The sequence below is a fragment of the Dreissena polymorpha genome, chromosome 1 (genome assembly GCF_020536995.1).
Source record: "Dreissena polymorpha isolate Duluth1 chromosome 1, UMN_Dpol_1.0, whole genome shotgun sequence".
NCBI lineage: Eukaryota > Metazoa > Mollusca > Bivalvia > Myida > Dreissenidae > Dreissena > Dreissena polymorpha.
Genome location: NC_068355.1, coordinates 7784934 through 7797982, shown reverse-complemented (window position 1 = coordinate 7797982; position 13049 = coordinate 7784934). Strand labels below are relative to the sequence as shown.

The 13049-nt window shown below is 36.9% G+C and overlaps 1 protein-coding gene across 1 annotated transcript; it reads right to left on the bottom strand.

Annotated features, from left to right (window-relative positions):
* Positions 1–4912: 4912 nt before the first annotated feature.
* On the bottom strand, positions 4913–12611 carry LOC127864926 (uncharacterized). The gene is made up of 8 exons (XM_052404815.1): positions 12367–12611; positions 11901–12032; positions 10833–10937; positions 8653–8830; positions 8114–8178; positions 7488–7559; positions 5709–5878; positions 4913–5139 (listed from the first exon to the last, which is right to left on the bottom strand). The coding sequence occupies exons 1-8, from the start codon at positions 12609–12611 to the stop codon at positions 4913–4915; spliced, it is 1194 nt and encodes a 397-aa protein (XP_052260775.1).
* Positions 12612–13049: the final 438 nt, after the last annotated feature.

Here is a 13049-nt window from a genome sequence, read left to right as displayed (position 1 = left end):
GAATTGTGGTGGGTTTTTATGTTTATTACCACTGTCTGCGAGCCTTTTGGCTTTAGCGCGGTCACACTATTTGTGTGAATGGTGGTTGTTTGTATTTGTCACTTGTAGTATATCCCACTGTCTGCCTGCCTGTAGGCTTTAGCGCGGTCACATTTGATTGAAGGTGCTTGTCACGTTTAAGTGAATGGGAATTGTGGATGTGTTTATTTTACGTATTTGTGTGTAGTATATCCCACTGTCTGCGAGCCTGTAGGCTTTAACGTGGTCACATTTGATTGAAGGTGTTGGTCACATTTAATTGAATGTGAATATATGTATCCCGGAAAGTATGCTATCATTGGTTGATTTAATGGACCAGCGTTGTTTGTACCGGGGTGATTGGTGTTTTTTTCTAAACTCGTGCTTTTCCGGGATGGATCTATTGTGGATGTGTTTATTTAACTTATTTGTGTGTAGTATATCCCACTGTCTGCGAGCCTGTCGGCTTTAGCGCGGTCACATTTGATTAAAGGATGCTTGTCACATTTACTTGAATGTGAATTGTGGATGGATTTATTTATCTAATTGGTGTGTAGTATATCCCACTGTCTGCGAGCCTGTAGACTTTATGTGGTCACATTTGGTTGATTGTGCGTGTTGCATTTGATTGAACGCCAATATGTTTGGTTATTTTGGTGTTTTGTTGGGCCCAGTGTGCCGCAGTGTAGCAGTTACTTTCCTTACTCCGAATATGGCTACTATGGTTTAAAATAAACATTTTGCACTGTGATTATTTGTCTCAACCCTTAGGTTATTATTTACTACTGGTGGAAGCTCCAACATGCCCCCGATAAAAGGAAGAACAGCGGTGGTCCACCGACACTGTCAAAGAAGGCGAAAACAGCCTCACATACAGCCACAAACAGTATCAACACGAATGACCCTGCAATTTTGGCACTAACTGACAATACCAGAAATGGGGCAGCAAGAAGACCAGTCGCTGACGCTGACACGCCCGGACTGTACGAGAACCAATCCCAGGCTGTTAACGAGGCCAATTCACAGATTACACGACAAATTGGGAACCAATTCCTGTCTGATATTAATACGATATGGTAACAGTGTCAAGACAATTATTTTAACCTAGTCCCTATGTTCTCGTCAGTTGCTATTGCAAAGGACAGGTATAATAAACAAGTTATAACTTTATTTTGTGTTATTCGAAATTCATATACTAAAATGATGTGGTTATTTGTTTAACAAATAAACCGGGTTATTTTGTTGAAGTTTCGAACTTTTTCGTCTCTTAGCATATACCTACGAAATTGGGGAAAGATAGCAAGCTATCTTTTTGGCCATTTTCTAAAGAAACCTCCACATTTTACCGAATAACATAATTGTTTAATCTCTTTATGTCTTAAGTTATATATATTGGTGTATATATTGATACATGTTTTGAACTTTTTGTAATATGATAATAACGGCCAGTCAATGACCATTTAACCACAGCATATGTTTTGTTTGTTACTTCCACCCAGTGCATAAATGCAAATTATACGAAATATCGTATCAGTGTTTATTATGCGTTGGGTGAAAGGAACGGCAATCGGATAGACTTTAACCTATCTACAGAAAATTCGGATCAGCTTGGCTATATTCCCTGTAAACAATGACGGAATCACACGAAGTGTAACGATCTTTAATTATGCGCATTCAGATGCCATGCGGATGTATAAAGAGAACAAAGGAAAAATTTTGTTTTACCCACCTCCCACCCCAATCTCCTCAAAAATCAGCACTTGCCTGCAAATAAATTGTTTTGTTGTACCTAGTACATTTTGTAATAACTTTTGGAAGGCCATTTTCTAAAGAAACCTCCACATTTTACCGAATAACATAATTGTTTAATCTCCTTATGTCTTAAGTTATATATATTGGTGTATATATTGATATATGTTTTGAACTTTTGTTATATGATAATAACGGTCAGTCAATGACCATTTAACCACAGCATATGTTTTGTTTGTTACTTCCACCCAGTGCATAAATGTTTAATAAGATCAAAAGCAAACGTTATAAAACATGTTTCAAAGAATATACCTTTATTTAAGGGCGTATCGTAAAATAACTCTGCTATTTAAATAGTACCCGAGTTTTGAAAATGTAAATGTTTATTTTTACGAAAATGCTATGGTCCTAGTTTAGAACATTGTAGTTGTGCTTCACTTTAAATTACACTGAAAACTAAACAGTAAGATATCATCTGATATTTTTAAATTCACACACGTTCACAGATTTCAATTTCATTTCAAGTGCGTCATTAAACGCCACCTATTGATATGTTTAACATAGGAACTAAAGAGATCAAATATAACAAGAAAATAAAGCCGACGGCGTTAAAAGTCTCTTTTCAAGATACAGAAAAGTTTCTGCCAAAGAAACATTTAACTGAATGAAAATCGAAAAGGCTAACAAAAAGAAAAGTTGTTTGAGAATAAGTACAAATAAATGAAACAAGATGTAGTGCAATATTTCAAACCATCCTTTATCAACGGAAAATCAGAAATCAATGGAGTTTGGTATTTTGCGAGCAAGTACATGCCCGGGTTTAATGTTATTTCTAATTGGCTAGACGTTTATTTATACTCTTGTTTTATAAACGATATCATTACATCATCACTATTCCCGAGACTGAAGTCGGAAGCTAAAGGCAAAGTTATGTTTTTGTTTTTCTTGTTTTGTTTGTTATTAATCATTATACTGTTTCGATCGCGCCATTTTTATTTAAGCAGATAGGAACAATTCGTTGATGTTGATGTGATGTTGTTGTTGTATTTATACATGTATTTACCGACCTCGCTACATACGCAAAATACCCGCTATATTTTACAGAACACGTTCTGTTTATAATCCTTATTCAAATAATTTTAAATTATATTCATAATAACTTGCAGATTAATTTCAAAATACTGTATACACTAATAAACTCATACACTTTTTTTAATATAAAAAGAAATTATACGTCTTTTCATGATATAGTGCACAAAAAATAAAATCCTTCCAAATATGGTAGCATTTTCTTGAGATGGCAGAGATTGTGTGTGAGAGCATGAAACGACAACTCTGCGTGGAGATTGGCCAAGACAATTATTTTGCACCGTTTTATACCCTTTATTACTTTTGATTATTTTTTAAATGACGCTTACTTTCAAGCCATATTAGTAACAAGAGGGCATGAAAGGCCCAAAGTCGCTCCTCTGAGATGCAAAGGAACTGACCTGTTCTGTGCAGCCCAAGATGTCATTAGAACAAATGTTCTTACCAACTTTCATGACTAGTGAACAACCTGGCAGCCACGTTTTTCAACAGACCAGAACCATTTTCATACACATTCAAGATATCATTTAAACACATATTCTGACAAAGTTTCATGAAGCCATATAAGGAAAAATGCCCCGCCCCATGTGGCCATGTTTTTCAAGCAACTGGAATCATTTTCGAACTTGTCCAAGATATTATTGGGACAAATCTGCGAGTATTAACAAGGTTTTACTATATAGCTATTTAAGGAAAAATACCACGCCCCCTTGACGGCCATGTTTTTCAACCAACCGGAACTATTTTCAAACTCATCCAAGATATCATTAAGGTGAATGTTCTGACCAAGTTTCATGAAGATCGGATAATAAATGTGGCCTCTAGAGTGTTAAGAAGATTTTACTATAGCCATATAAGGAAAAATGCCCCGCCCTTTTGCAGCCATGTTTTTCAAGCAAACGTAATCATTTCGAACTCATCCAAGATATCACCAAGATATCATTCATGGAGATTGGACAATAAATGTGGCCTCTAGAGTGTTGACCAGGCAAATGTTGACGCCGCACAACGGACGACGGACAAAAGGCGATCACAAAAGCTCACCATGAGCACGTTGTGCTCAGGTGAGCTAAAAAGGTGTTCAGCGTTTATTTCATATTTTAATTCGCTTTATATCTCGACTGTACTCCCCGCAAATGTTCTTAGTGGAATCCGGCTTGCAAATTTCACAGTGAGTAAAGTCGAGATACAAAGCGAATAATAATACGAAATCAACGCTGGTTACTTTCTTGCTGATATGGCTCGAAAGTGAGCGGTATCTAAAAAAATAATATAAGTATAAGAGGGTTTAAAACGGCGAAAAAATACCTGTCTCGGCATGGACGTCACCATATTGACTATCACGTGATGACCCCCTCTGATAAACGTTATCTGGCTTTTGCCAATAACAGCAACGGAATGAAACTTGTTCTATTTTCTAAGAACGTTTTTTCACTAAAATGGTCTTACACAAATTCACTAAAAATGGTTTTAGAAAAATTATCAGCAGCGAATCTTCGAAAAAAAGTTTCTAAATGAAAAATGGTAAGAATAAGAAAATTCAATCTTAATTAACTTATCTAATTCGTCTCTCCAAAATCCTACTACATCCGGGCATTTTTACCGCATTATTACACTCAGCCGACTATACGTCTTTTCGATTTGAGGTTTACAATACACAATTTGTTGAAGCAAAAAAGACTAAAACGTGGCTCCACCTGGATTCTAATCGGGTACATTCTGAGTAGATGATTATCGATTGAACATATATACCAGTCGTGCTGTAGCATTACGCTATGCACTTTTTACGTCATAGAAGTATTCAAAGTGTAATAACACAATTTAACAAAAGCAATAAAAGCAAAGAGTTCAATCCTTTCGCGTTTCAAATATTTTCATCACTATCTAACAATAAATTATTGTAAACGCTTCTTCATGTGTTCATGACCTATATGTTATTACGTTCACTGATGTAAATTGTTCTTATTTTCGAATCTATTACAATCGGATCAACATTTCTATATTCCGTGATCACGTCAAATCTTCGGCAAAATTTGAACACATCATATTGATTTGATCACAGAATAGAGTACAGTATAAAGACGAAAGAGATTAAAGTTGATGTTGCAGCAGCGTTTGTTGTTAAAGCGACCGAAACTGCGTTAGGACAATCGGAACCAGAAATAGCGTGCTTTTGGCGGACTTCCATCACCCAGTCGTCTACCATCGTATCCAGGATGCTAATCGACAGAGCCCCGTTCTTCAGTAACACACTGTGGAACTTCTTCACATCAAAGAACCCACCTTCCAAAAATAAGAATAATTATAATAAGGCAGCACTCCGGAAAAAAACGTGTGTAACGTATAAGCATAACGTATCGTCCCGGATCAAGCGTTGCAGTCGGGACAGGCTTATGTGGAACAAACCTTTTCTAAACGAAATTTATTTTAGCGGATTGCACAGGCTAATCTTGGACGAGACTTTACGCACATGCATTAAGGCCGGTTTTCCAATAGCGCTGCTCAAATGTTATCGCGCTAGCTTTGAAGAATTTTGTTTTCATTATGAAAGGAATGCATAAATTGTAATCATAAAAAGTGGCAAGAACGTGCTAGGTACAAATAGCAAATACAGCCATACCAACAACCTTAAAATAAATACGATACATTCTTCATACAAATTATGTTATATAACTTATGAAAGGTATAATTAATGGCGCACACAAGCAGACATTCCTTCATATTGTTATATTTCTGAGACGACACGCTGAAAATACAATACAATCTTACGCAATTAGTTATTTAAAAAAAAACACTTGCAATTTAAGAAACTCTGTAAAACGTGTCAACACTAACAAACGTTTCACACGTACATGTCCTAATGGTTGCCCGTCGCCTCAGCTCGATAACTTTCAAGTTTCCAATAGTGTAGGCCGTCGCCTGGCCAGGCAACGTGATGTAGCGGTCTATCTTCCGCTCAATGTTGGCCCTGGCTAAGGCGGTGTTGTTCAGCATGTAACCTATAGCATCAGCTCGGCTCCATCTGTTATAAAACTTGCGTTTTATATATGAGTCTAATTCTGTGAAAAAGGGCTTGATGCACGACTTTAAATTGCCATCCTATATAAGCCTGTGCATTCCGCACATGCTAACCAGAGACGAGACTTTCCGATTTGATAGAATTTTCCGTTGACAGGAGATTTTTTTCTACAGAGAACTCAAGTGTTAACGGATAGTGTTGTCCCTAAATAGCCTGTGCAGACTGCAAAAGCTTATCTGTGACGATACATCACGTACAAGCAATAATCCTAGTCTTACCAGAACGCGGCTCATATGACCAAAATACCATCATCATGTTACAGATCAGATCATCGTTTTTATTACGGGCAAAAGCCCGCGTAGCGGGCTTTGACCGTTCGTATATGGAAATTTAGACAAAACAATAGGCAAAGGGGATGCATCTCAAAAACATTTGTCACGCGTCATATATTTTCGCGATGCAACTATCTCCCTTGAATACTCATCTTGTCCATGTTCTGCCTCCGTTTGTTTAGTTGCGAATTTATTTGATCCGATTATTTCAATATCTTAATGTTATTATTATCCTCACAAATCAATAAATAAAACTGTTTAAAAAATTGATTCGCTGAATTCATGAACATTGGCGTTGATATCGAGCTCTGCAAATGTTTAAGGGGAGCTAACCACTGCGCATACAGCGTCCGGTGAATAACGACATCCTACCTTGGGGTTAACCAAATATTAGAAGTTAGTTTTGTTACTGCCAAGATTATTGCTGTAGAACATCATCATGCTTCGCTACCTTTAATAACTGTGACCTCAACCCTATTTAATGGAGAAACGTCTTCATATATAATTGATGTAAATGTATAGTGTACCAAACATCTGAATATCTTAATTTGTTCTCGACTTATGGATTGAAACCCGTTTACTGTCATTCCACATTTCCATGTTTAATAACAGGTATTTATGTATGAAAATGTATTAACATGTATACAAACAAATTATTATAAGTTGCATTGTATTTGTTATGCACGAAGGGTAAGTCACATGGTCAGGTTCCACACTTAACTGTGTGTAACGTTTTTATTATGAAATATGAAATACATTGTATACTAGATTAAACTATGGTTTGGATATGATGTATGGCTTAAATTCTTATAATTATAAGACTATTGATTGTCATTTTTGACCTTGACCTAGGATCAAGGCATCCTACACGCGTTGTGCACTTTAATTTTGCTTAGCAATCTCAAATTCTTCCAGTTCAATAACGCTTGCTATTCTTGAAGCGACAAGAAATAGAAAACACGTTAATACATACGTACAAACAACCAAAGTACACTTTGAATGCCAAAATCATACATGTTTGATGAGCTGTTTTAATGATCATTTAGCTCCCGGTGAGGTTAAGATGATGAAGATGATAAGTATGTGATGATAATGGTGATGATGATGATGATGATGACGATAATGATGATGATAATGATGTTGATGATAATAATGATGGTATTGATGTAGATACCACTGGCAGAATAAGCCAGGTATTTATTTTTCTGATGTTGGACCATGCTTTACCTGTCCGTGGTAGCTGCCATAAAACGCCATTATTCTACTAAACTATAACTCACTTTTTCGCGTGCAATCCCGTATCCACTACTAATCTCGCTGCTCGGAAGATCTGCTGATTAAACTTGCCAAGTCTGAAAAACATAGGTTCTAAACCTAACCAGTACGCGTAACAACGCTTTTCTTTTGAATTGTTAAAGCGTTGTATTGAATACACAATCGAAATACATATATATGGGTTAAAATCTACGAACATTATGTGTTTTATTAAGTTCTAAGGACGTTTGTATTATGCTTAAGTTTTAACGAGATCATCGAGAAAATTTCCGTTGAATCCGTTTATCATCGAAGTAAATTATAGCACTTGATAATAAATATATACAAGTAAGAATTGTGAATGTGTATCGAAGAGAGGCCCATTTTAAATTGTCATAACTAAAAACTGACATAAACATTTAATATTTTAATGTCGTATGAACAAAGTATAACAAAACAAGGGTATATAATTATACAAGAGTCAAGAAGAGTTCCACACAACATTTCGAGAAAACTCTTTCATTAACCGCTTCACATTCGATGTATATTTTTCCTACATCTCAGTGCATGGACATATATGCACCATTTTTTCCGTTTCCATCTATGACACACATTAGTTAAGGTCATGTTCACCATATCTCGTTATATTTACCGGTCGTAGTCATCCTGATACACCCCTAATTCATCTCTCAGTTCTTCCGAATATAGGCCCCATCCCTGCAAGCACACACAAATCTCAATAAACGAACAACAGTTACTGTTGATACATTCTAAACAACGATGCTATACTAAAACACATACGAGTGAAATACCAAAATACTCTCCTCGTTTGATATGACTCGGCGTCTTTGTTTCTTCGTTTAATATGTACGCATGTGCACATTTGTAACGACAAAATATACGGATTTTTCACAGGCACCAATGTTGAATTAACATGCATTGGGCGTATATTAACCAAAGACAAAAAGTTCAGACTCAGCAATTAGTTCAATCGCCAAACTACACAGTGATTCAATAAGGGACGACCGTTTTCGCCTAAAGTTGATTTTTGCTAAGAGACTTTCTTGAAACGAAAAATATCATAAAAAAAAGTGCGGACTGCACAGGCTAACCTGGAACGACACTTTACGCACATGCATTACAGCCCCTTTTCACAGAGCACGACCCAAGTGTATGTACAATCACTCGTACATGTACTTCTGAGTAAGTGGTATAGAACGGGAAATGCACAGGGGCGGCGAAGTACTTGGAGTAGTCGACGGCTCTCCTGAACATGGGAATGGCTGGATTGGTGAGAGCGTAGGCGTCCTGCAGGTGATGTCCGGGGTCCGTCTCATGGACCAGCAGCGATGCCATGGTAAACTTGGCGCTGCAAATGAACGCGCTATAAGTGCGGTTTACTAGAATTCAAGTCATTACCGTATATCAATGTTGAACATGGCGCTGAATGAGGGGCTATATAGTGTGGTTAACTAGAATTCAGGTCATTATATCCAAATTTAACTCGGAGCTACAATGGGGCGCGATATACGTGCGATTAATTTGAATTCAGATCATTATACCCAAGGTAACTTTGCGCTGTAATGGGGACGCAATATACGAGTGGTAAACTATAATTCAGGACATTACAACCTTGTTGAACTTGGCGCTGCAAAGTGGACGCAATATGCAATATACGTATGGTTATTAGAATTCCGGTCATTTAAATCCATGTTGAATTAAAGTCCTTCTACATGTATTAAAGGTGCCTTTTTTTTACAGATTTTGGCATATTTTGAAGTTTGTCATTAAATGCTTTATATTGATAAATGTAAACATTGGATCTCAAAAGCTCCAGTAAAAAATCAAGAATAAAATTAAAAAAAGGAAAAAAAAAAGAAGCCGGTACCAGGGCTCGAACCAGTGACGCCCGGAGTCATGGAGTAAGTCTGAAGTAAAAATGTTTTAGCCCTCTCGGCTATTCCGCCGGGTATAAAGTTTATAAGTATTTTATACCTTATACAATCAATCTTCGTTGTTTCGTAAATTTAAACGACAACAGAACTCTCCAAATTATTCAATCGTTTCGCGTTGCAACGCTTTATAATTTTTAGTTTTTTTTAATCGTCAAAAGATGCATATAATGGCTATATTAGACCATGGCAAATGTTCAGTAATACTGTTTCCTCACAAATATCATAACTAAACCGAAAATTTGCGAATCTGAAACAACTTTTTTAATTTTGTCAATTTACCAAACCGTGAAAAGATCCATTTAATGTTGAACGTGGCACTGTAACTATGACACAATATACGGTACGTAAGGTTAATTAAATTCAAGTCATAATTATACGTTAGCATAGGGACGTGATAAACGAATGGTAAATTAAATTTAGGTCATTGCAACTGTTGTATTGCAATAGGGAAATCACATTCGTACATAAATATTATTCCCGTAAATATACAAACCTTTGTGTCTTTTGTCTGAATATAAATTTCGACTTTTATTTAAACAACTTGCAAAGTATTTGAATTTATAGATAAACATATAATACCTTGTTTGTGTCTTCACAATGATAATTTGATCCTCCTTATAAAATAACTGGGGCTCCATTGGTCATTATCGGCTCAGGTATTACTTAAAAGTACCCCGGGTACTCTTAATAGCACTAAATTTGTCGTTGACGGCTTCTTATTTCAAATAGATCATCTACACAGTTATGTCAATATTCCTAAATTGCCTAAATATTATCGAAAGTAATACTCAAAAAAGCAAGTTGAGGCAGATTTTGTTCAAAGAGACTTTTTTTCGTAACGTTTTATGACATCGTTTTGGGCGGAAATAAAACTTTGGTACAGTCTAATATTGGCCGGGTACATTAAAGTATATTTTACCGTACCCGGTGTACATTGTCGTATACTAAAGAGTGCCCAGGTTACTGTTAAATAGTATCCGACTCGACAATGACCAATGGAGCATAACTGGGCGCATGCATGCGAAAAAGGTACCGCCCTAGATTAGCCTGTAGTCCGCACAGGCCAATCAGAGACAACACTTTCCACCTAAACACGATTTTCGATAAGGCGAGACATCCTTAAACAAAAATTCCACAACACGAACGTATCCCCCTGAAAATCCTTATGGACAGCACATGCTAATTTAAGGACGACACTTTACGCAGATGCATTAAGCCCAGTCAACCCGGAACAAGACTCGCTTTGTCCGAGTAATTAACTTAAGTGCAACAAACGCAATGTCTGTTCGTTGGAGCTTCTTAAATTCCAACCTCCGCGCAGAGATTTGACTGGAACCAGCATAGCTGGATCAAATGTGAGAGCAATGAACGACAACTCTGCGTTGAGATTGCTTGCATTCCTGCAGTACCACTTACACTGGACCATTGTCAACGTTGGCATAGAACACGCCCGGTCTGGATCCATCAGCGGCTGCATTCTTGTAGATTCCTAGCGGCCCATTATTAGCATTTCGCTTTATTCTGCAGTGTTATATTGTATCAGATCACAATATTAGTATAGTCAGTGCACTTTAAGCATCGTAAAATGCCGCATTAGTTCGTTTCGGAACGTGTGTGCAGTTAATGGCTTACATTCCAGCATGACTGCATACAAGTTGGCGTGTGTTAGTCCATACTTATGTGTCTTAAGACAATTAAATACATGTATGTCAACAATTACTTTCATTGCATGAAAACAAAAGACCGCGTGTTATTCAATATTCACAAATCATACAAGGGCGTGGCGTGGTAAAATTCAGTGTTACTAAAAATAGAAAAGGGATATAAAAGAGCTTTGCCACAGGAAATCAGAAGTAATCTTCCGGGTTAATGTCTTCGGAGTTAGCCTTAAAAAATTTTGGTTTAGTTTTGAGTGTTTATCATTCTTATTACTGACATTTGAATACAAACAAAATCAGTGAGACAAATATAATAATACAAACGTACTCAAATATATGGGACATCTGGTATATCCTCAAAAAACTGGTTTAGAATTGGTAAAATTCGTTCTCTGTGCATATCCTTGAACGCCTGTAAGGCTTTGTCCTGAAAACACCAAGACCAGGTCAACCGAAGCAGGATTTCCCATAAAATAGTCTGCAGCTTTTAATTATTTTTGGATTCTCTCGTGTCAAATCTGTACATGTCTGTACATATGGTCTCCGTAAAGAAGTCAGATGTCACTGTGGATTATATTTTTTTTAAATTTCTGGTGATATTGACAGATTTTTGTTACAAAAAGTAAAACTGTAAAAACTGTGCATGAAATTTGATGTTAAACTATATCATCCACCAAGATACATTTTGTTGGGGGAACTGCCTTTAGAAAGATAGAAAAGCCAAGAGTTTATAGCTGCAGCAAGGTAAGGGCAACGAAACAAAATAATTATGTGATATTTATGTAATTTGACAGACACGACTGAATCTGTCTATAGTGAAACGCACCGGATCTGACTCAAATTGGACTGGTTTTGCCTCAACACCGCGAAGTATTCCTGAAGAGATCCGTTGAACCCGTCTCTCTTCATGATCTGCGTCATCAAGAAAGAGCATGAATAGCACATGTTCGTATCAATCCTAAACCACAAACGTCTTTAACAATAAATATCATTAAATTTATAACAATAGTCCGAATATGTTTATGGATGTGAGTAATTTATCCGGCATTCTAACATAAGTTTTGATCGGGGGTAGTAATTAATAAGATCTTCTCCTTGGAACGTTCTTGATATTTTTGCTAAAACTTCATGAACGTGTCGCGGTAACGAACACAAAAATATATTTGTAAGCTTAAGCCTTCGGATATTATCGAAATAAAATAAATACTCGTTTTGAACTAAACTAAATAAGTGGCTAAATATGGCTTACGCGACAATTAAACCACGCGCATTGCTTCATTGTAAGATATTACTGTAGTTTGGGTAAAGGGTTAACATAACAGTTATCTGCAAGCATGCTCCCATTTTCTATTTCTCCCATGATGCGTTCGACCTCCGCAAGCCCGGTCTCATGGATGTACTCGGGATCCAGAACATTGGACAGCTGCCACTTGTAACTTGCCTTGTAATACTCCAGCCCCCGGGGTAGACCCCACACCCCATCGCTGGTCCGCGTGTTGCGCATGTAGTCCTGAGAAACGACGGCTTGAACGTGCATATTAAACGGATATGACAGCTGTTTCAAATAAGGGACTTCCTATTGATTATAATTGAGCCACGTTTTCGGAAAACGGGGCTAGATGCAATTGCGTAAATTGTACATGCTGATCAGGAACGACACTTTCCGGTTTTGATTATTTATTGTCTAGAAGGAAGTCTTTTCTTCACGAAAATCTACTTAAGGAGGAAAATGTTGTCCCTGATAAGCCTGTGCTGACTGTAACACCGGCAGAAAACAGGGTTTCAACACTGACATTTCGACAAAAAAACTTTCCACACTTACTGTACCTGATCAAATTCTTTTAAATAATATTAAAACAAAAAAACAACACGTAGGATCTAGTGTTTCCGACACACATAGGTTATAGAAAATGACTACAAAATGTGAGCCCGCGATTGGAAATTTACCTTAACAATAAACAACAAGAAACGTAAC